General features: G+C 44.1%; 4 protein-coding genes across 4 annotated transcripts in view; 1 reads left to right on the top strand and 3 right to left on the bottom strand.

Moving 5' to 3' along the window:
- The window catches only part of msrb1b (methionine sulfoxide reductase B1b), a 3,910-nt gene extending 592 nt beyond the window's left edge, over positions 1-3,318 (bottom strand). Inside the window, exons 1-4 of the mRNA XM_080541503.1 lie at positions 3,217-3,318; positions 2,234-2,376; positions 1,602-1,719; positions 1-1,307 (exon numbers count right to left, since the gene is read on the bottom strand). The exon at positions 1-1,307 is cut by the window's left edge and continues 592 nt beyond it. Of these exons, the coding sequence (XP_080397629.1) occupies positions 1,297-1,307; positions 1,602-1,719; positions 2,234-2,376; positions 3,217-3,271 (327 nt within the window). The 5' untranslated portion in view covers positions 3,272-3,318 and the 3' untranslated portion in view covers positions 1-1,296. The remainder of the gene's footprint in view (positions 1,308-1,601; positions 1,720-2,233; positions 2,377-3,216) is intronic.
- Positions 3,319-3,935: 617 nt separating this feature from the next.
- neurl2 (neuralized E3 ubiquitin protein ligase 2) lies at positions 3,936-5,055 on the bottom strand (the record flags this gene model as incomplete). The annotated part of the gene is made up of 2 exons (XM_080542598.1): positions 3,936-4,051; positions 4,227-5,055. The coding sequence occupies 2 exons, from the start codon at positions 5,053-5,055 to the stop codon at positions 3,936-3,938; spliced, it is 945 nt and encodes a 314-aa protein (XP_080398724.1).
- Positions 5,056-10,488: 5,433 nt separating this feature from the next.
- On the top strand, positions 10,489-20,630 carry tex2l (testis expressed 2, like; the record flags this gene model as incomplete). The annotated part of the gene is made up of 11 exons (XM_080542307.1): positions 10,489-11,886; positions 13,170-13,370; positions 13,511-13,826; positions 14,023-14,285; positions 14,468-14,617; positions 14,722-14,821; positions 17,375-17,507; positions 18,016-18,153; positions 18,386-18,601; positions 18,906-19,026; positions 20,493-20,630. The coding sequence occupies 11 exons, from the start codon at positions 10,489-10,491 to the stop codon at positions 20,628-20,630; spliced, it is 3,174 nt and encodes a 1,057-aa protein (XP_080398433.1).
- Positions 20,631-21,413: 783 nt separating this feature from the next.
- Positions 21,414-24,127, bottom strand: rnf151 (ring finger protein 151; the record flags this gene model as incomplete). The annotated part of the gene is made up of 5 exons (XM_080542306.1): positions 21,414-21,681; positions 22,042-22,271; positions 22,585-22,681; positions 23,208-23,368; positions 24,107-24,127. The coding sequence occupies 5 exons, from the start codon at positions 24,125-24,127 to the stop codon at positions 21,414-21,416; spliced, it is 777 nt and encodes a 258-aa protein (XP_080398432.1).
- Between the last annotated feature and the right edge of the window lie 537 nt (positions 24,128-24,664).

Raw genomic sequence — 24,664 nt, 5'->3', positions numbered from 1 at the left:
GGAGCTGGACTACCTGTGCAATCTGAATGGGCTGCAGGTACCGCCTCATGCTACCAGTAGTGACAAGGGCACTAGCAAAATGCTAGCTAAACTAGAGAAATATCAGTCAGGAAGGATAAGCAATGGTCTGTGGCCACCACCTGCAAAACCATTTCCTTTTTGGGGGGTTGTCTTGCTGTTGCCTCTCCTGTCCACTTGTTGTCGCTTTTATTTGCACCAGACAGGTGAAATTGATTAACAATCGTTTACGCTTCCTAACTGGACAGATCGATATCCCAGAAGTTGAATTGACTTGATGTTATACTGAGATGATTAAGTGTTCCCTTATTCTTTTTAGTGAAGTTGAAGTTGACATCACGATCAGGGGATGGTGGAGGTATGAGGATGGCCTCATTGTCATGCATGGAACAGAATGAGAAATGGTATACCATATATCCATCATTCCATTCCATGCATTATTGACACCATTCCTCATTCCGTTCAATGTATTACAATGAGCCTCTCTTCCGATTTCCACCTCAACAAGCCTCCACTGGTTAAAATACATCATGATCCATACAACCAGGATGCAGTTTCTTATACTATTCATGGTTTTTGGGTGATATAAGGAAGCACAATATCAACAGTAATATACATGTGTATCTATGCATAGATGTTGTTGTGTATGTCTTTGGGGTTAGCTTAGACCTATTTCAAAAGGAGTAACGTTCTTGCACTAACTGTGTCACCCTCTTAGGGAATATGTTGTAATATTATAGTTATTCTAAAATCAAATAAATTATTGAATAGCTCTGTTGGCCATTCCCTACTTTCGCAACTACAAAGCAACGAATTACAGATGAGGCTAAAAAGCATAAGCATCTTATCTTTAAACTAACATAACACACATCCAGAAGAATATATCTGGGAGACAGTATGTCAATGGAATTCGGCATAGGTATGTGAGTTGTCCAGGGAATGTTCACCGGGGGAGGCTGGGTGGAGGTGGAAATCGGAGGACGGGCTCATTGTAATACATCTAATGGAATAAGGAATGGTATCAACCACTCATGCATTACAATGAGCCCGTCCGTCCGCCGATTTCTACCTCTAACAGCTTCCACTGATGTTTACATATCTATAAAGTCTGTAGAGTAGATAATATCCCATGTCCTTGTGTTCCAGGCTGGCCAATGACTCATCAGTGTGCAGGGTGTCCCTCGCAGGCTTGAACCATGTCCACTTCACAAACTGACCAGTCTCTTCCACATGGGTTGTGTGGGTCTACGGTGACCTGCTTCAGATCCTAATCTCGCTTTACTGCTTGTCTGGAATAGAGACAAGAGAAAGAGGAGTGCGGTTTAAATACACTTAAATAACAGTTATAGGTCAAAATGTAATGAGATAATGTGACGTTAGGTGATGGTTTATATATATGGTTTATATATATATATATATATATATATATATATATATATATATATTCTAATAAAAGAGGAGTAGACTTGCCACTGCAATGTTGTCCATTCACACTAATATAATAATCATAATCATAATCATAATAATATACCAATAATCACATAGTTACAGTACATTCACAGCTCTGGCTTTTATCATGTTACCTTTATTAGGGACAAACTTGAGCGATTTGCTGAATATTCAGAAACGAGACATTCCGTCTTCTGGTCCATCATTCACAAACTCATGGCCCAGTCCGTTCCCACATTTACCACACAGCACCTGAGGACAAAATCACCAGACAACACTCAATTACCGACCATGACCATACAAACATTCTCTCTGGGAGCATCTTAGTCTGGTTATCCTCCTATATGTCTGGTCCTTAAAATGCATTGATCTAAAACATGAGACACTAACAAAGAGGACACCTTTTGGGTATCAGCCAGGGGAGGCAGAAATCGGGAGGACGGTCTCAAATGCATGGAACGGAATCAGGGATGGTATCAAAGTGTTGGAGACCATTCCTCATACCATTCCATGCATTACAATGAACCCATCCTCCGATTTCTACCTCCTCCAGCCTCCCCTGGTATCAGCCTACAACCTTCCAGCCCTTGAAGGAAAGGAGATAAGGGGAGGAAGCCACTTTAGACTATTGAGATAAATACTTCCTACACAGGAAGAGCATCTACACAGCAGACGGCCCTTTGGACCCCTTTTGAGGAATGAAAATGCCTGATGAAATTGAGTAAGGGGTGACCTATCCCTTCAATGGTTGTTGGAGGCAGCTCACCTTGAAGGCTGTGAGTGACTCCATTAGCTTGGTGACACTGTCCTCCCTGATGGTCTCAGTGAAGGCAGGCCAGGGGGAGGAGTGGGCGAACTTTGACCTGCTGGAGAAGAGCTGGTGGCCACACTGAGAGCAAACATACATACCTGGAAGAAACCACGGTTATTGCTTCAGGGGATTAACACAGGAGTTGATACATGTATAGATGCCTGAAAGGGCTGGAGAGGTGTTTCACAGGACAATAGGGTATTTGTAAGAAATTATTTTGAATAACATATTGTATTAAAAGATAAATGTTAGGGGATTGCGACTGTCAAGATGATAGACTATACCAATGCATACACCTTAGAACACAGCATTATAACAAAAGGCCTATGTTTAATTTAGAATATTGTACAATCATCATAGCAATAGCATGACTAATATTATATGTTATAGAGTGCATAATCTCTGAATTTCTGTACCTTAAGAGTAGTTGTGTAACCTAGATTACTGGATGGTGTCAAATGTAATTACTACATTTATAGAATACAAACAGTTTAGATATTGGCCACTTACTAAACATTTTATTCTCAATAAATGTGCTATTGAGACAATACATTGATGTTAAATAAATGCTTGCAATAGTCTATAATCCTGAAAGAAATTCAAATTACATAACATCCAAGAGCCAACCAAATAAGGCTCCATATACAGTGCAAAATGGTTGTTTTCCTTGGCTAATGTTTCCTTCTCCTGTTTCTTTCCCTGTTTTCTTTAGCTGCTGTCTTGGATCAGGTCTCTCTTGAAACAAAGATCTCAATGATGCACCAAGGATAACCTGAATATATAAGGTTACACAATATAGGTTACCAAATTTCGTTGTTTGGTCCCAAATTTCGTTGTTTGGTACCTGTACTATAGCAATGACAATAAAGACCATTCATTCATTCATTCATTCATTCATTCATTCATTCATTCATTACACAAATAAAATAATTGCTCACCTGGTTTGAAATTGTCTTTATAAGCCTCATCACGTAAGAATGAGCAAAATGACATTCTGAATATAGAGCAGGGGTCAGTCTAAGGAAACGTATAAGGTTATAAACCTGTGTGTGGTTTGACAGTCGCAGGTAAACACTACGCTACGAGATTCCGCATACGTAGGTTGTAGTAGCGTCATGACTGAATGCAAGCCACGCCCATTGTCATATTGGCCACTAGATGTCAGTGTTGTACAAGAGGGACTCAGACAGGCAGGTGAGTAAGTGAATAATAGTGAACTTCTGGATAGTTAGCACTGCAGATGCAAACAACCACACATTGGCATATATAAGTAATGAAGGTCTAAATAATCAATTCATTCTCCATCTCTGACACATCAGACAAGTCATTCAGAGAGTGGAAACAAAACGGGTAAAAGACCAGTGGTATATTCACAAAATGAATACACCTTGGCAAATGTCTTGCTTGAAAAGTTTTAATGTCTCAATACAAGAATTTATGAGAGATTGACCAGGGTAAATCACACACCACCCATCACACACTCCTCTCTTTAAATCAGCGCTACTTAAACATCAAAATACACTAGTTACAAAGGATCTATTCCACCCTACTTGATATCCAAGATTCAAGGCTGAATCCAAACTTGATGCATGCTGCTGGTCTCATTAGGCTTTCACGTGAGAGTCTGCACCAGAAGAAGCTTCAGTCCAAACTGCTCTCACTCATACTTGCAGTAGTGTTTGAGTTTATCTGGCAGATCCAGCCAGTCTAGGGCCATCCTGTGGACTATGTGTTTCTGAATGATCTTCCTACACAGTGTCTGCAATGAGGAGACTGCAGCAAGGGATGAAAGGAGGGGAAAGAAAGAAAGACACAAGCGCTTCAAAAGCATGGAAATACAAAATCCTCGCTGTCAATCAAGTGTAATTAAGAAAGATCATTGCCTTTCTTGACAATAAATAATTTGACCTATAGGATATTGTCTCAGGTTTGTACACAAGACACTTACAGCCATATTCCACCTGGACGATGCGGACAGTCTTTGTAGCAGCAAACACATCAACCACAGCATACAGAGGCTGAATGGTAGGGATCCCCTTAGCCGATGCACCCATATCCTCCCCGTTGATGATGATGTGCATGTCGGCTATGCCTGGTCCCTTAGGCGTGTACAGCACCCCAACCCGACTGCGTCGAGCGGTGGGTGGCAGAGCGTTTGTCTTGTATAGGTCATCCAGGATGTGGCTAAAGCGACCAGGTCGACTCCGACCAACCAGCTTGTCCATGGGGATGCGAAAGCCCTCAACGTGCAGGTCGGTTTCTGTGAAGAATGCTTTGGGCTTATTATTGCCACCACTATCCTCTCCTGCACCCCCTAACACCCTGCCTCCTTCCTCCCCACCCCCCAAGACCCTTCCTCCGTCCTCCCCACCCCCTAGCATCCGGCCACCAGCCAACACTCCCTCTCCTGCCCCCTCTCCTGCCCCCTCTTCCCCTGCCACTGCTAACCCCTCTATCACCTTATTGTGGTTGCGTGTGATGGCGAACACCCAGCTATCTCCCAGATCGATCAGGTCCGGCAGGGAGTACTCAGGCACTGAGTCCAGGTCCATGGGGTCCTTGGCGGTCAGGCCGACGCGGAGGTGGCCACACCAGCCCAACTCTTTCTCCTCAACCTCCACCAGGAAGATCTCTCCGGGGTTAAGGGGCTGTTTGCTGAAGCACAACCCATTGGCGAAGCTCTCTACCCGGGTAGCCTGGGTTCCAGAAGGGTCCAGTCGGACGTTGGTTCCGTGGATGGGGTGGAACTCCAAAAACTGGTCTGAGACAGGCTCCATTTCTTTAAAATGACTCTTGAATACAGTGTAATCACTAGGTGACCACACTGGTAAGCAATAATGAGCCTAAATGGTATTACTGTAAATATCTACTGTAGGACAACCGTCCAAACAAAACAGATTCACAACACAAACTACACAGACCTACACAGACCTACACAGACCTACACAGACCTACACAGAGCTACACAGACCTAGATCTAAACATCTAAAATGTCCACTAAGTTCTTACGGTGTCTTCTTTTGAGTAGACAGTCTGTAGAAAATGCATGGTGCAGCAGACACACCACACACACACACATGCACAACTAACTCTTGCTTGCCTATCTGTTGGCCACTCAGGGAAGTTTCTGGTGCCATGGAGAGGGCTATTTTTGAACAACTGCACATGTCAACAGATGGCAAGGTATGTAGGGGGAGATACACATTCACACAGGATGGGGAGGGGTCCGGGGAAACCCCCAGGGCCCAAGTGCTCATTCAATTTCATAGTAATATCTATCTAATTATCATAATGCCATATGCCTGATGAATATGTTAAACAGGCTGTCATACTGTTTGGTATCAGACTCCTAAATATAGTTTATTCAAATTAAGTGTTGTTATGAAATTGTTATGTAAATCTGTCCTTGGGAGAGTACTCTAATTATCATAATGCCATCTGATGAATATGCTGAGCAGAAGGCATTTTCTAAATATCCTAAATATAGTCCGTCCTAATACTGTTTAAATGTGAATCTGAGTTAAACCATCACATCAGTGGAGGCTGGTGGAGGTAGATATCGGAGCTCATTGTAATGTGTGGAAAGGAATGGAATGGCACGAGGAATGGTATCAAACATGTGTGTCTGATCTCATTCCTTATTCCGTTCCATGCATTACAATGAGCCGTCCTCTGATTTCTACCTCCACCATCCTTCGACGCATCACATCCATGAATGGACTTATTCACCCCACAGAGTAAACCTGTCTCCATTCATTGAAATCAGGGACCTCTGAAGAATCCATTGGACCATAGAGGATTGGAAAAAGACTACAGCATGGAGTGTATAATGCCAGTTAGCTACAGTGGTTCGATGCATGTAGAAGCAGCCACTCAGTAGTCCAGGAACTATTCCTTCAGACACAGATAGATGGGGGTCATGGGCATGCTAACCCTAGCTGCAGACTGAACACAAACACTCCATTGCTCATATTGTCATTTCTAGGACTCTCTGTATCTAGGCCACGAGCAGGGGCGGACTGGGATCAAAAAACAGCCCTGGCATTTGCGACACAACAGCCCTATTTCCAAACGCAACACGCAACACGGATTGTTAACATAAAAAGTCAGAGGACAGATGCCAAACTACCGACATGTTTGCTGTAATTATGTATTATCAGTAGGCAGTCATCAGTCAATATCTCTTTCAATAGCCTTTTTACACCGAATGTACTTTTTTGTGCTATTTTCGGCCCAATACATGCGAATTTCGGTGCATTCCTACTTCCAACTACACTTGCTCCCTGCATCCAGTTGTTGCACATTAACTGCATCGCTCTCATCAAATTCCCTCATTCTGAAAATGAAAGCAGTGTAACGTTAACTGCTGTTATAAACGGAATGATGACATGAGGTGCGTGTCCACTGGCGATATAGAACTGACTACGATAGTTATGGAGATATACTCCAGTTATATGAGTGGAGCTCCGCCCCATAGGGGAGCTCTGCTCCTATTGGTTTACCCCGCTACCTAAAGCTCTGCTCCTATTGGTTTACCCCGCTACCTAAAGCTCTGCTCCTATTGGTTTACCATAACTATCCTTCTAGATCGTGGAGCTCCGCCCCATAGGGGAGCTCTGCTCCTATTGGTTTAGGGCCCTGGGCATCCGCGATGCAGAACTGCGTGGATGGCCCGGCCGATATCAAATGTTTTGGGCCGCGGTCTGCTGAAATAAGTTATTTTCAATGAAAATCACTAGAGACAAAATTACAAATATATATATTTTTTTTATATAATACATTCTGAGCGGCCTAGAGTCTCGCGGCCCTCCTGGCATTTGCCAGGCTTGCCCGGTGGCCAGTCCGCCACTGGCCACGAGACAGAGATAGCCCTGTTCATTCCTTTATCTCTGTCTGTGAAGACTGATTCCCTAAATGTGCTCCAGGCAAGAGATGGCTTCTTGCAGTCTCTCAATCTATAAGATGTTCATAAAGGTTACAATGGCTAGTGGAGAAGAGAGTTAAGTCATTTTGGCAGATGGAAAATAGGCCTACATCACATTTAAACATGTGATTGACTTTCTTGAGTGAAAAAGAAGTAGCTGTTGCTATATTGTTTTATTTTGATTTAGAAATAAAATAAGGTATAAGGCCTTTATAGACGATCATTTCAGTTTGTATGTGGTTGTGCGTGCGTGCGTGTGTGTGTGCGTGCGCGCGCATGTGTCTGTGTGTGTGTGTGTGTGTGTGTGTGTGTGTGTGTGTGTGTGTGTGTGTGTCTGTGTCTGTGTGTGTGCGCGCGTGTGTGTGTGTGTGTGTGTTGGGTCTGAAGTATTTTAATCTGGATTACAGGGAACTGCAGCCATGACTTTCATAATCAGATTGCTGCCTGAGCCGCTGCTTGGTAGCGCGTGTCACATCTGGATAGACGCGGTCCGCGAGGTGTGAGCACGTCAAAGCGGAGGCAGAATATTTTATGAATAGCAGTTTATGAATAGCAGACAGTCGCTATGCAGAAATGCGTAGGCTAGAGCCGGCCAGTGCACGTTTCCACCGATAGATCTCGAATCTCTCAATCTAAAGAATTGTCTTGCTTTTTTCGGTAAGTGCAACTGTGTTCCATTGATGGTCTTTACATGCATACATTGCAGGTCCACACATAATCGTAAAATAATTGGCAATCCAAAATTATTCAGAAATTAGTACGGTATTAGACTAAGAAAAGTAATGAATTTGTTCAATAAATATATTGCCAACTTAATCTCCTTGACGTGCGAAGAGCGCCTGTCGCACTCCGACTTCATACGGTAGCTGCCGACAACCTTGACAAACCACGATTTTGAAAGAAAAAGCCATTCTATTCTGAGCTAAATCTACTGATCGCAGCTAAATCTACTGATCGCATTTCATTTAATCTTGGAGCCAGGGGTAGACTCTACGCTGTCTGCGAAAATTGACAACAGGGTTCGGGTGGTGGGTGTACTCCTGCACGCTGCAGTGATTACCAGGTGAGCTGAGGTCACTTTTGACACTGATGACGTGATTGATATTATTGCTTTTTAATCCGTCTTTACGAACTGGTAAACGTAGAAGATTTAAGCACATGCATGGCCTAAAATGTTTAACCTACTTTTTAAAAACGTCTGATGAGCACTTCGCTCTTTCGAGATGTCAACTTGTTCATCAGACTGTATACAACCACACTGTATAAGAAAGTGGTTATACTACTATTTACAACTATCGCTACAATAATATAGGCTGTTTGGAAAAGGCGTTATTGTGTTATATTATTACAGTATAACAATGCTCAAACAAGTAGCCTATCCTGTTTCAAATCAGACCCAATGTTATTTCTGGACATAATCCGGTATGATTTGAATGAATCAAATCATCAGTTTAAGTAAAAGCCTGCGTTATGGTTAATCTTCACTTGGCACTGTCTTTATAGTCAGATCAGAGAGTAATCTGACTCCCCCGCTATAGTGTCAGTGGCCATGTTTACTTGACAGCGGCTATAGTCGATAATGACCAATAATATTCCAGTTTGTATTGTTGCCTCATACACCACTGATTATATAACCTTTCATTCCCCTACATTACCTGTTCACAGTCACACCTTCTTAAGTTGACATTTGAAATGTCCATCACCTGGTGTGACTGTTGACAGGATCAAATGCATTATTAAACTGTCGTTTAGGATGATGCTTAACTGAAGCAGTTCATAACCTGTCTGTGACACAGTGCTGGGCCAGGGACATGGAGAAGAACAGATTATCATAGACAAAAGGGGTGTATTTTCACATTTTAGTTTTTTCTTCACAAAGAAAGTTGTATTGCCTATGTGTTTGTGTGTGTGTGTGTGTGTGTGTGTGTGTGTGTGTGTGTGTGTGTGTGTGTGTGCATGCATGTATGCACCCTGCAGCGACTGCTGCCTCTTTTCTATGTGAGAGCCCAGGTCTAATGCTTTCTGTGTAGCTGATATCTCCTCTATGGTCCATTATGGGTGAGAAGGATTACAGAGCATTCGCCAGCTGCTGTAGAATGTTTTGAATTTGTGCCATAGCTCCATAATGCAGTTATGTAACCACAGAAGGTACCTTGGAGGAGTGTACCTCATCTTAAAGAGCGGAGCTCTTGACCCAGAAAGACAGTGGAAGACTCATTTGAGCTATCATTCTCCTGTCCTCTTTGCCATGACTTTCTTTGATGGCAAATTTTCTAATGTTTCTTTATTCTGACATTTACTCACTTGTTACATTTAAACTGTAACATTATATGCATCCCTAGGCAGTCTGGTAGATGTGTGTTAAAACATCTGGGCTGTCACACAGGCTGTTGGATTGAAAATATATTTGACTAGTGTTGCCATTCATCTCACCGTTACATAAGCACTCTTTAAGCAGCTCAAGAAGCCATCAGATCATGTTGGCGGCACTGACGTGAGGTTTAAGGCAGACTGATGTCTCTTAGCGGATGAATATTATAAATAGTTTTTTTCTGGGGGTGCAGGGATAGAGGTAGTATTAAGCCTTGAGGGAAAAAGGCACTATACAGTATTCATCAGAGCTTTGGAGCCTCACTCCATTGCATTGCAACAATGCTGGGAGGTGCAGAAATCTCAATGATATTCTTGGCCAGAGCCTAAGTGCCTAAGTCTATTGTGATGTGATGGGTGAGGGTAAAACACCTCTACAAATGGTGTTTATGTTTGTATACTCTATGTACAGATTTGTATTAATATATATTATTTACTATATACTAAATGTGTGTACAAAAGATATGCAAAACATATAAAGTTACATTTAAGGAGTATTCTTTCTTAATCTGCATGCTATTTGGAGCAACAGTAAAACATTGGATTTGAGGCTGTGATCTGCCCTACTTTTCACAACATTTGGGGAAAGTCTCCGATCTATTTTTGTACACTTCCAAAGCCCAGACAAATCTGGAGCAATAGCAGAGGGAGATGTGTTATTTGGGGATAATTCAGATGTAAACAGTCAATAAAGAAATGTGAGTAATTCCTCTGGCACCAGCCAAACTGTGTTCACATATCCTTATATAATCACCCTTGGGATTCTCCCATTGAAAGGAAATTGCTGATGAGAATGAAGCATAAACATGTGAAAAGACTCTCTTTCTTTTGTTCCCTCCAAGGCTTGACGATACAGCTGACTGAGTTTGTATTTCTCCTGCTAGGTGCCTTGGGGCCTGCAATGTGAAGATAAGAAATGGCAGAGACAGGAGAAAAGGGACATGGAGGGAGAGAGGGAGGAGGTGGAGGTGGTGGTGGAGGTCTCATGCCTCCACATGACCCCCAGAGCCCGTCCCTCTGTCCCTCTCCTGCTCCCCCAGAGTGGGTCCACTCAGGTGGGACCAGGAAGGGCATCGTGATACAGTTGACGGGCACAGAGGGAGAATGGGACAGCCTGGACGACAACGAGCTCATCTTCTCCCTGGAGAACGATGAGGACTACCCCTCCATCTCCCTGTCCAAAGAGAGGCAGTACTCTGCTGAAGACGATGAACGGGGCCTGCACTCCTCAGCCTTCCACGTCCCCCTCTCCCCCTCTTCCCCTGGGTCCCTGGGGGACTGTTCCATCTCAGCCCCCAGCCTCCTCTGCCCTGGCCCAGCCTCGCCCACCTACCAGCCCCTGCCGAGCCTGGTAAAGTCCCTGTCCACAGAGCTGGAGCTGAAGGAGGGCTCGTCTCTGAGACCAAGGCCCCTGCTTAGCCTGGTCAAGTCCATCTCTACTGAGCTCTCCCGCTCTGAGCCTGAGGTGTCCCAGTCTAAGTCAGACTCCCGGCTCAACCTCCACTTGTGGAAGCAGCTGACCCAGTCTAAAGGACGCAGCAATGGGGACTCCCGCACCGCCCCGCCCTCACCCTCCTCCTTCTCCCCACCCGAGGGGGCCAGGGGCTTCTTCAAGATGGAGCTGGAGGACAAGAGGCGGAAGCTGACAGAGGCCATGCACGAGCCGCTTAGTATGTTCAGTAAGATCATGAAAGAGGAGAACTCAGGCAGCCCCAAGCACCAGAGAGCCACGGGGTCCCACCCAGCCAGCTCCCCCAGCCCCAGAGGGGTCAGTGGGACAGCGGGGAGGGACAGCGGCGAGGTGGATGTCACAGCGTCTCCGGCGATGAGTGGCAAAAGGGTGGACGGTGACTCTTCACCTTCGTTTGACTGGCCCTGTGTCAGACACCCAATGAGAGCTTACCATAGGACATGCTCCACCCACAGTAAACCCAACGACAAGGCAGAGGAACTGGAGATCTGCACCTACGGTGACGTCATGCAGGTTGTGGCGGTGGAGGCTCGTCATAGGCGTCCTCAGGGACTGCCCGGCTCTCCGTTCTCTTCAGCACCCAGTGTAGTCGGCCGACCCTCTCCTCCCCCGCCGCGCATGGGTCTGTTCTGTGTGGCTGCACTGTCCTACGTCTATTTTATACTGCCTCTGAGCCCATACCTGTCAGGCCTGGCTCTGGGTCTGGCCATGGGCTTCTTGCTGGGGCTGCTCCTCATCAGGTTGGGCACCTCCAGATCCCCGGCTCCTCCACACAGGAGGGCTCAGGCCCTGAATGACATAGCTGAGCCTGATACTCTCAGCACTGAGCCAGATCTACTCAAGGTGAGTTGGTGTTGCTGTGGTTACAGTGTTTGTTCAGAATTGCGTTGTTTACAAACAATGGAGTAAAGCAAGCTTATGCGTTGGGTTCAAACAGTTGAACTAAGCTCATGAGGCATTTATTTACACTAAGTTATATTCTTTAGTTATATATATATATTTACTGTAAGTTATATTCTTCAAGAATCAATGGCTATTTATATAATTAATAAATGATCTGCCAAAAATCGATTGCCCCTTTAAATGACGAGAAAACATTTGTTATTTTTTAAATATTGTACAGTTGTGGTTCAGTAAGCAAATGGAACAACAAATATGTTTCATATAGTTAATTTCCCTCAGTATTAAAATAAATCCCAGCTGTGTCTGAATGAGTACCGTAGTCATAAAATAGAAGTCTGATTATTACATTTGTGATTGACTTCTCAAATCACTCACAGCAGAGTTAGCGGAATGATGAAACTGCCACTTTTGTTGCTGCGCCACAGTGAGTCAGGAACGGCAGCAAACCCCCTCTCTTCTCTTTCACAGCTGAATGCATTTTAATGAGGCACACGACAGCAGAATGTGTTTGGAATGCAATTAATGTCTCAGTAAAAAAAGTTCCTCCAAACTAAGGAGATAGAGACCTCATTACTGGGACTCCCTTGGATGAACAATGCCAGGTGCAGAGTAGCCCCCACCCAGCCATCTTGTCAGATCAAGGGGCAATTAGCTGAAAGCTAAAGACTGGGGCTGTGTAATTTGTCATGTTTGTTCAGTGGCAGACGGTAAACTGCACAGGGTCGTGGGGGTGTTAAGTGGGGAGGGGTGGGGGGTTGTTAATTGGCAGTTGGACTATGAGTGGATGTTAGAGCCTCAGGGTACCTTGTCAGTGGTCATCAGGGAGGGAGAGGGTGAATTCTCCACTTCTTCACCCTTGCTGTCAGATTGATCTGTGTGGCGTGTCATTTACTTTACAACAATTATGGGAGCATACCATGCACATTATATTATGTGTGCTGATAAACAACAACATGTACTGCTTTAACTGCACGGTACTTACATACTTACTGTATATCTGCCGCCTGGTGAAGCTAGAGAAGGGGAGGCTGGTGGGGTAGAAATCGGAGGATGGGCTCATTGTAAACCATGGATGATATGAGGACACAGAATGAGGAATGTTATCATGCCCTACAATGAACCTGCCCTCCGATTTCTGCCTCCACCAGCCTCCCCTGAGCTAGAGGACATGCTTCTATTCTCCTATTTCTCTCACCAGACCCAATTTTCCTCTCTGTTATCAGGGCTGGATGAATGAGATGTTTGAGTATGACCCAGAGAACTACCACTCGTCCCTGACCCACTCTGTGTACGCCATCCTAGAGGGCTCCTGTCTGAGGCTCGACTACCCCCGCAGCAACATCAGCCGCAGGGCGGCCTACGACGACAAACCCCAGGAGGCTGTGGTCGTTAGCTCCCGCTCCTACCAGCTGGCCCAGAGCAAGGTCTGTCCGCCTCAACTTGATATTTAGCCTTAAACGGGATCAAGTTCGATAATGTCATCCAGTGAAATTCATTACATTTATGACAGATTTTCATGTTGTTATAGCAGGTGTTATAAAAGGTAATGCTATTGTACTACCAGGTGTTCCTGCTGCCCTCTGCGCTTGCCCGTAAGAGGTTGTGGAATGTCAAATACCCTATCTGCATTGTTCTGGCGGAGGGAGAGAGGGCAATGGAGGAGGGGACAGTGGAGACCCCAGCAGAGGAGCAAGAGCTTGAATCCCCTACCCAAACACACCCCTCCTTCAAACACCCCCCCGCAGTCACACCTGACCTCCCGACCACTCTCTACCTCTTCGGCCGGACAGGAAGAGAGAAGGAAGAGTGGTTTCATCACTTCCTGTCTGCATCCATGGTTACAGAGAAGGAGAGGCCTGACAGATGTGTGTCCAGACCGGGTAACAGCAACGTTAATAATACATTAGCAATTGTGGATTATGGATTATATGCTCCATTTCCTTGCGTTCCAGTGCTGGGGAAAAATACTACCATGATAGCAGGTTACACCAGATGTTCCTGTCTCTGCTAAATCATCACATTAAATATACATTTAGCATTTTAAAATAACGGCATATTTATGACCCCTTTTGGCAGAGGAGGCAGTGCCAGTGGCGCCAGGTGTGAGTGCCCCTGGTCGGACCCTGGGCAGCAGAGGCTCCAGTCGGGTGGGCAGCACTGAGGAGGACCTCCCCACCACCCCCACTGTCCCCTCCACCCAGACCTCCAGCGGTGCTAAGGGCGCTCCCCTGCTGGACTACCCCACCTTCATGGCTCGCCTTCTGGCCCCAGAGGAGCCCAACCCCCCGCCAAGTCCAGGCCCCAGCAGCACAGAGACCAGCCCCACCACCGCAGGACAGGTGAGTCATCTGGCAATGTTGTTGCTGTGAAAGTCATTGAAAACACTGGATATGTATACAGAGAGACAGGTGAACTATGTATTTCAAACACTATTCAGCCGTTGTTATATAATACATGACTAAATGTAATTCATATTTAATCTTTTGGTTGTTCTCCTGCATTTTATTACTTTTGCCCACAGTGTACCTGTGATTTCCCAGACCTCCCAGGAGAGGGACAGACTGCCTGGGTCAACGCCCTGATTGGTCGAATCTTCTGGGACTTCCTCCATGAGAAATACTGGACAGATCTGGTCTCCCACAAGATCCAGAAAAAGCTCAGCAGAATTAGAGTATATAGAAAAATCCTACTAAACTAAAATGAGTTTATACCATTTCAATTTCGACTTTTGAGTAACATTGTTGTCGTTATATGGTATGTTTTGTGTGTGTGCAGCTGCCTTACTTTATGAATGAGCTCACTCTGACGGAGCTGGACATGGGCTCCGGTTTGCCCCAAGTGACTGGCACTTCCAGACCAATGGTCAACCACCAAGGTAAGTGTCAATTGGAGGACACACACACACACACACACACACACACACACACACACTCAACAGTGCAGAATGCAGAGATGCAGAGATAGGAGATGGCACATCATTGCTCCTGTGATTATGACTGAGCACTGGGCATCAGATGAGATTATGCTGTTATTATCCTGTTGTAATCTCAGAGGGTGAGGGAGCTGTTATCCCTTGCTGCGAACATGCGCTAAGGCATATTGGTTTGTTGTTTGTGTGTGTGTATGTGTGTGTGTGTGTGTGTGTGTGTATGTGTGTGTGTGTGTGTGTGTGTGTGTGTGTGTGGCCACATACTGTACATAAAGGTACACTTAACAGTGCTTAGGCAGGGTTTCCCCATGCCCTAGGCCTGATGGCTGGAGGGGTGGATGGTGTTCTGCCGTTTCTTCCTCTTTCTGTGCCACAATCTGCACCCCACGTTACGCAACCATGAGCGTCACATCAATGTCCCTCTAATCGCACATCATCCCATTTCCAGATTTGCTGAGCTCCAATCCACAACATGTGTCATCATTCCTCAGGGGAATTATAATCTGTCGTAATTTCCAGTAATTATTTGGCAACCCTTCATAATCACAGCAAATCCTTTTAATCTTCTCCTAAATGTCCCTCCGGCTTAGGCTATAGTTTGACACTGTCATTGACTTTTGCTAATTGGTTCTTTGAGTAGCATGTTCCTGTGGGAAGAGTTGACGATTTGGGAAGAGTTGCCATGATGCTGCAGAAACATCAGGGAGAGTAGAAAGTGTTAGATCATGCTTAGTGTTTGTGTCGGTGTGTGCAGGAATACTGTTAAATTATAAATCTAGGTTCCCTAAACATTTCCCTTTATGAGACTGCTGTGTTTTACTTCTGTCTCTGACGGTGTCTGTTGTGTCTGACTGTGTCTGTTGTGTCTGACTGTCTGTTGTGTCTGACTGATGTCTGTTGTGTCTGACTGTGTCTGTTGTGTTTGACTGGTGTTTGTTGTGTCTGTTGTGTTTGACTGGTGTTTGTTGTGTCTGTTGTGTTTGACTGGTGTCTGTTGTGTCTGACTGTGTCTGTTGTGTCTGACTGATGTCTGATTGTGTCTGTTGTGTCTGTTGTGTCTGGGTGTGTCTTTTGTGTCTGTTGTGTCTGACGGTGTCTGTTGTGTCTGACTGATGTCTGTTGTGTCTGTTGTGTCTGACTGTGTCTGTTGTGTCTGTTGTGTCTGGGTGTGTCTGACTGTGTCTGTTGTGTCTGTTGTGTCTGATTGTGTCTGTTGTGTTTGACTGTGTCTGTTGTGTCTGACTGATGTCTGTTGTGTTTGACTGGTGTCTGACTGTGTCTGACTGTGTCTGTTGTGTCTGACTGTGTATGTTGTGTCTGACTGTGTCTGTTGTGTCTGACTTGTGTCTGTTGTGTTTGACTGTGTCTTTTGTGTCTGTTGTGTCTGACTGTGTCTGTTGTGTCTGACTGATGTCTGTTGTGTCTGTTGTGTCTGACTGATGTCTGTTGTGTCTGACTGTGTCTGTTGTGTCTGACTGTGTCTGTTGTGTCTTACTGTGTCTGTTGTGTCTGTTGTGTCTGACTGATGTCTGTTGTGTCTGTTGTGTCTGACTGTGTCTGTTGTGTCTGACTGATGTCTGTTGTGTCTGACTGTGTCTGTTGTGTCTGACTGTGTCTGTTGTGTCTGACTGTGTCTGTTGTGTCTGTTGTGCCTGGGTGTGTCTGTTGTGTCTGTTGTGTCTGACTGTGTCTGTTGTGTCTGACTGTGTCTGTTGTGTCTGTTGTGTCTGTTGTGTCTGACTGTGTCTGTTGTGTTTGACTGGTGTCTGACTGTGTCTGTTGTGTCTGACTGTGTCTGTTGTGTCTGTTGTGTCTGACTGTGTCTGTTGTGTCTGTTGTGTCTGACTGTGTCTGTTGTGTCTGTTGTGTCTGACTGTGTCTGTTGTGTCTGTTGTGTCTGTTGTGTCTGTTGTGTCTGACTGATGTCTGTTGTGTCTGTTGTGTCTGGGTGTGTCTGACTGTGTCTGTTGTGTCTGACTGTGTCTGTTGTGTTTGACTGTGTCTGTTGTGTCTGGGTGTGTCTGAGTGTGTCTGTTGTGTCTGACTGTGTCTGTTGTGTTTGACTTGTGTCTGTTGTGTCTGACTGTGTCTGTTGTGTCTGACTGTGTCTGTTGTGTCTGACTGGTGTCTGTTGTGTCTGTTGTGTCTGACTGTGTCTGTTGTGTCTGACTGTCTGTTGTGTCTGGGTGTGTCTGTTGTGTTTGACTGGTGTCTGTGTCTGTGACTGAGAGTGTGTTGTGTCTTTCCGTGTCTGTTGAGTCTTGCTGTGTGTGGCATCTAGCTATGTCCCTGTATGTTGCAACTGGTTGTGTTCATTGTGCTTGGTTGTATATGTGGCTGATGTGACTGTATTGTCTTACTATTTCTGCTGTGTCTGGTTTGTGTTTGTTGTGTCTGAATATTATGTGCGTTGTGTTTCTGTGAATATTAAGCGTGTGGTGTCTGGCTGCTTCTCTTACTCAGTGTGTGTGTGTTGTTGTTTATCTGTTCTGTCCGCAGGCCTTTGGCTGGAGCTTGAGGTGGTCTACACTGGAGCCCTCCAGATGACATTAGAGACCAAGATGAACCTGTCTAAACTGGGCAAGGAAGGTGGGCTGGACACAGACAGCCTCGCTGAAGCGGGCAGTTTGGGGTCAGTCTCGTCAAACAACAATATCCTTCCTGATCCCTCAGCCTTCATTAAAAAATTAAAAAATCCTCCGTAATTATGCCTAGTGCCTTATCGTCTACAAATTGCAAGATACTGCTAATTGTAAATACGCTTATTTTTCACTTATGTCCTGTACTATTGTCACTTTTTTATTATCTTAAATTATGTTTAATTATTGTCTTATTGTCTTGTTCTGCAATGTCAGGAATCGAAGCCTAAGAATTTTACTCTCTTACACTAATGTGTAATGTGACAATAAACATGAAACTTGGTCATGAAACACAGTACCGACTAGATTGCATACGATAGAGCTGCACACATTATGTTGATTACGTAGTTGGACTGCCTCCAGATCTTTGTCTGCTACTCTGCTACACTGGGTTTTTCTTCCCATTCATCGTGTGATGTCCCTGCTCTACCCTTTGTTTTCTCTCTCTCTTGTTTCATGTATCATTTCTTATCATTGACCTTTCACCTCTGTTCTGTCTAGGTCCAGGCCCATCCTCAGTGTTCTGGCTAACAGTGACGAGGAGTCCTCCAGCGCAGGTTCTTCTGATGAGGAGGAAATACTGCTCTCTGAGCCCCAGGGGTGTGTGGGAGAGAAGGGGACTCCACCCGGAGCCGAGGGGTAATAATAATGTCCCATCCTTTACAAGCCAAGTCCTCTGTAAAATACTCTATTAACACACTGAACACTTCAACAGTGTGTTCTCAGATTCAATTATCTTACAGTTTAGATTTGATTAAATGTTGTTGCATTGCAGCTTTCATTTGTGGCCAGTTTGACATATGACCATTCAGTGTTAAGTCCAGTCATGCCTCCTCACGCCAACTCTTTTGCTCCTCCCTCTCCTTTATAGTGCTGCTGCGTGTGGTGGCAGGACTGGCAAGAGGATTTTGAGATTTGTGGACAAAATCGCTAAGTCTAAGTACTTCCAGAAGGCCACCGAAAATGAGTTTATCAAAAAGAAGATTGAGGAGATGTCTAACACCCCCCTGCTGCTGGCAGTGGAGGTCCAGGAGCTTTCAGGGACGCTGGTTGTCAACATCCCACCCCCGCCTACTGACAGAATATGGTACAGACCACCCTCAGTCAGATTTGCTCCAAGTGTTACCTCCTTTTGACATCACTAAAAATAAAATGTATTATGTTTTGGTTTATTATTGGTATTGCAAACTGACGTATTGCAAAAAAGAAAGTAACTTGTGTGTGTGTGTGTGTGTGTGTGTGTGTGTGTGTGTGTGTGTGTGTGCGTGCGTGTGTGTGTGTGTGTGTGTGTGTGTGTGTGTGTGTGTGTGTGTGTGCGTGCGTGCGTGCGTGCGTGTGTGTGTGTGTGTGTGTGTGTGTGTGTGTGTGTGTGTGTGTGTGTGTGTGTGTAGGTACAGCTTCTGTGTGCCCCCAAAGCTGGATCTCCGTGTCAGACCCAAACTGGGAGAGAGGGAGGTGACTTTCTGTCATGTAACTGAGTGGATTGAGAAGAAGCTGCAGGATGAGTTTCAGGTTAGTGTTTATTTATTCTAATCTCTTTGTACCATATGTACCAGAAATATCTGAAACAAGTTGAAGAAGTTATGCATATTTGAATGTTGATACCCCCAAAATCAATGAGCCGAGACATTTTTCACAAGTAGATAATGGGTGGGAATAATAGCTGGTTAACTCCACCCCAACCACTCCCTCAAGACAACCACTCCCCCATTACACTACCTGTCATTATACCTGTCATCTGTCAGCTAACCCTCAGGAAACAAACTTGCAGGGCTGGGGTTTAAATAGCTAAATAATAATAATAATAATAATAATAATAATAATAATAATAATAATAATGATAATAATAATACAATTCAAGATTCATGATTTTTTATTGCCATGTGTGCCATGGGTTTAAATAGCTAAATAATAATAATAATAATGATAATAATAATAAAATTCAAGATTCATGATTTTTTATTGCCATGTGTGCCAAAAGTTTATTACATACCATACCAAGTACAAGAGAGTAACATTTGTATGGCTGAAATTTCAGTCGATATTGCAATGGAAAGAATGAAGCAAGATACAATTGAGCAATACAATAATAGAATGGTAAAAAATGATAATGTTGTGTCCGTGTGTAGGCTATGCATTTATCATTTATCAGTCCATTATCAGTCCATAAAGCATCTAGTGGGACTTCGGTCTAGTTCCTTCCCATCTCATCTGAGCATCAAAGCTGTAATAAAAATAGAATACAGTACATTTAAAATGACTGCCCACTGTTACCAACACACCATTTTTACGAAATACTACTATGTTGATCAAATAAAATTGCTAATACAATGACAATGACAAATACCTTAAGTGCTGGTGACTCACATCAAGGTCTCATCTCTCAGAACCTCCCACCTCGTCATTCTGTAACACAAATGTCGGGTCAGAGGTGTGGAAAAAAAAGAAGAAAAAAAAGGAGATGCAAAGTGTACAGGTTTTTTACCCTTGCCTGCTTGCATGTTCTGTCATCATGTGAAGCGCATTGGATCACATTTTGTGAGAAATGCACTATACAAATAAAACTTGATTTGATTTGATTTGATTTGACACTTCACAAACAGACACGCGCCCATGGCAATTTATGAGGCATGTGGCCAAAAGAGAAGTGATTATGTCCCAACACAAATAAGAATACTACCCCCGACCCAAGTTTGCTAACAAAGTGTAGGTATTTAGTGAATGTAAAACTGTTGGTTATCATATCGAGTGGGTTCTTCATCGCTTCAATTTTCGTCCTATGCCAAAAACTATTTTTTTCACATCAAGACATGTTTGGCTCGATTGCAAGGTTTCACATTTCCCGCCATGTGGACATTTTCACCAAGCCGTGATACATATCTCCCCCCATCTCTTCCTTCCTCATCTGTCTCCCTTGTAGACCTCAATTTCACGTTATTATTCAGCCCACTTTGAACATAATCATCTCTCGGTTTCAGAAAGTGTTTGTGTTGCCCAACATGGATGACATCTACCTGCCCCTGATGCATTCCGGGATGGACAGTCAGTGCCCAGCGTCACAGCAGTGCCCGGCTCAGTCCTCGCACACACAAGCAACTCCTCCACGGACTCCATAGAGCGGATCTCCCAGGAACATATTCCTGAGTCAGAGTAGTGCCTCCCTGTGGTCCAACCATACTCCAAGAAACCTCAATAGCCCTGAAAGCACAGCTAGCAGTTGTAACCCCAACCCCAATGCTGTGGGATACTGGATGTTACTGAACTACAAGTCCTTTTGTCAATGTTTACATGTGAGGAACTTTTATGAGATGTGTATTTGCTTGCTGCTTTGATTGTTTACAGTTCAATGTCATTTTGAGCAGTCTATATTTAATACATAAAGATGAAAGATCATCATCAAATAAAACCAAGGCACACATTTTATCAATGTCATGTTTCTTTAATGTTGACAGAGATTTTGAATTAATTCAGTAGGCCTATGTGCTATTTGGAGGATGTGTTACTAATAACAAATAACTGTTACTTCCTTGTTCACAATTTTGAGAACGGTTGTTATTCATGATGATTTAGCTCCCAATCTACTTTTTGCATCAAATGCAGATTTTACCCTAATGTAAACACTCTGATTATAAAACCATCAATCAAGAACACATCTGAACTGCAGAATACACAAAAACGTTGTCAATAATATTCACATTTCTTCTCAAACATACTGTTATATGAAAACCATTACCTCATCACAGTTTTATCAATCTTTTATAAAGCCCTACAGCTGCTTCTGCTGCTACACCTGCTGGCACTGCTCTCTCCTGTAGTCAAAAGTAATATATATTTTATATTTTAAAAAGTAATTATCTCCTAACAATTAAATTAATCTTTTATAAAGCCCAATTCCCTTCTTAGGAGCTGCTGCTGCTGCTCGCACCGCTCTCCCCTGTGGTCTCCACCTCCCCCTCTACCTCTCCATCCCCCTCCCCCTCTCCTTCCCCCTCTCTCTCCCCTTCCCGGTCCTCCATATCCTCCATGACCTCCAGGCTCTCGCAGATGAGCGCCACCTGCCTTCTCACTTGTGTCATGGCGGTCTGCATCCTCCTCATCTTCCTGCGGAGGGCACTAGCGATAGCTCTGTGGCTCTGCCTCTGAGCCTCCACCTGCTGCCTCAGCTGCCTGGAACAGCAATAGGGAAAGGTATCTTGTTAATGCTGATCTACGGTCTGTTTAGCATTTTTATCCCCAAATGGTTAAGAACAGCATAACAGAGGGTAAAGCTGATCCTAGATCTGATCCTTTGGGCAATATCGATCCAGATACCTATGTGTGAGTACAGTACTGGTGGGAAAACACAGACACACACACACATGCACACATACACATGCACGAACACACACATGCGCGCGCACACACACACACACACACACACACACACACACACACACACACACACACAATCAAGATTCAGGACCCCCCCCCCCCCCATAATGTTTATGGTTCTCTTGTTAAAAGTATATAGCCCACCTTGGCACTCACCTGTAGCAGTTGTGCTGGGCCTGGGTGCCCTGGGTGAGCAGGGTGCCACAGCCCATAGAACATAGCTGGCTCCAGTGTAGGCAGTGCTGGGAGTGGGCCTCCAGGTCCTGCCGGGGCACCAGGGACCCACAGCCCTGGTGGGGGCACGGGACACTCTGAAACTGGCAGGAGGAACTGTGGAGAAACTCATCGGACAGCGGGAAGATGGCAGAGCAGCCCTCATTCTGACACTGTTAGGGAAAGAGTGGAGGTGAGACGGAGGAGAGAGAAAGAGGGCAGAGGATGGAGAGAGAATAGAATAGAGAGGATGGTTGGGGGTAGGGGAAGAGTGTTTGAGAGAAGAGGATAGTAACTGTCATCAATTGTTTGGATGATTTCTGGGAAGATTGCTTATTTTATATGAGAGACAAAAGGTCTATGAGATTGGGAAAATGAGTTCCTCCATGCTTGAATTTTTTTCATACTTTAACACCTAGCTGCCAAAGTAACAAGTACACTCTTATATACTTTAGAATAGAATCACACTGCTACAGTAGGACTCACCTTAATCCTGAGGCGACTGATGGTTTTGCTCAGTTTATACATGACAAACATACAGCTGGGACTGATGGGCTTCCTGCAGCAGGGACAAGTCTCCTGTCTGGAAATGAGGGAGGTGGAATACATCAAAGATGGAGTGGCAATATTGTCTTTAGCATATTCTTTCAAATATGCCCTTTAATAAGCTATTGTCTATGGACTAATTAATGAATTAATGACAATAACTGATTGCATTAAAAGCCTTGACTACAACAACATGTTGATGCAATGTTGTAACTACAGCAATTACATTGTTACTACACCAATATAGGGGCAACTTAATGGGGATAGTGGTGGTCTAGTCTAGTGGATAGTGAGTTGGACTTGTGATCGGAAGGTTGTGAGTTCAAATCCCGCCTGAAACCACACCACTACTAGTGTGCCCTTGAGTAAGGCACTTAGCCCTCAGTTACTCCAGGGGGAATGTCCCTGTAATTCGTAATTGTAAGTCGCTTTGGATAAAAGCGTCTGCTAAATGGCAAAATTAAAATTATTATTAATGTAAAGTGTTAAAACCACATCATAAATGGGTTGACCATACTGTAAATGATTGCCTTATCTCACTGTGTTGACATGCAGCAATGTACCTCTTAAGCCACTGTAAGATGCACTTTTTGCAGAAGACATGGTTGCAGGCCACTCTCACAGGACATCTGAGGATAGATCTGCATATGGAACAGATCAGGTCATAGTCTGGGCTGTCAACAAACAGGTCCACATCATAACCCCCGCTCTGAAACAGAACACACTGTGTCGGTCCGAGAAACAACTCAATACAAGGGGATCACACCCAGCCTTCAAGTGAACATCTCAGCCTAGTGGACAGGCTAGATAGATTTAAAAGTTGAAATTGGTTTCAAGTCAACAGTACAGTTTATGTTGTCATATGCCATTACTGCCAATCCTCTGTTCAATATTAGAAACAATAGTTGAATGAAATAAAGATAATACATGGTCAGATGATATGGTTTTCGTTCTGTCATCCATACCATACATATACAGTATGTATGTGAAAGGAAATGAAATACCAATGAATATACAACATACAGCAATTTAGTTTGAATACATTATAATCCATATCTAATCTATAAACCAATGAAATGCATCATTATATTGACTTTATTGGCTATACTGATTTGTTTTACTCACCATATTTCACAAATCTGTTGTAATTGTCATGCAGTCACAGTTGCCACTGAGTTGCCATTTCCCCTGCTCTGTCCTACAGTCCCTTTAGTTAAGACTGGCGCTACATGTCAACATGCCTAACACAACACAGACAACAAATAGCCATGTGTGTGGGCCACAACAATACACTGCTAAAACAACCTGGAAATAAAACTGGGATCATTTGACTCATAATCATTCTGGGGGTCCTGTAGTAAAGATCCATTACGTTCCTTTTCTCTGAAATTCCAGCATCCACAGACCAGTAGCTACTGTTTGGTTTCAAAAGAAAACTTTGATAACATCCAGAGCAACTGACCAACTGACCAACCACCTGCATGGATGCTTTTTCTCTCTTTTTTTTGGTACTCTCCAGGTTTTACTGCTTTCAACAGGAGAGTTGCCATGGATACTGAAGCGGTGCTCTCAATGGCCGTGTGCTCTAGAGCTTCCAAACAGCATTCTCTTGGTGCTAGACTGCCATAGAGAGAGAGGACTGCGGTGAATGGCTCTTTTAGAAGATAGTGGAGGTTTCTGTTCAGAAAGACTACACTCTCATTTAATAGCATTTTTAGCAATAATAGCTATCTTTAGTAAAACGTATGTAACTTGATGGGCTATCCAGTACTTTGTAAACCTGGCTAGAGGTTCGTCCCTAGTGCAGAAGTTTGCAGCTATATAATAAGGTATAGTTTGTGTCCCTTTTATGTTTTTCAGTCTGGCTGTAGTAGATTACAATGGGGCTGTACTAGAACCCCCAGGAGCCAATCATACTACACTGTAGGTGTTGTTTGAAACTTTTCCGTCAAAGGGAACATGTCTTTGGCCTGGAAGAGATATATGAACATAAATCAGATTATCTCATAAGGTTACCTGA

This window comes from Nansenia antarctica, assembly GCF_963989245.1.
Source record: "Nansenia antarctica genome assembly, chromosome: 11".
Classification (NCBI taxonomy): Eukaryota; Metazoa; Chordata; class Actinopteri; order Argentiniformes; family Microstomatidae; genus Nansenia; species Nansenia antarctica.
Note: the sequence above shows the minus strand (reverse complement) of the source record. Positions and strands in the feature narration are given on the sequence as shown.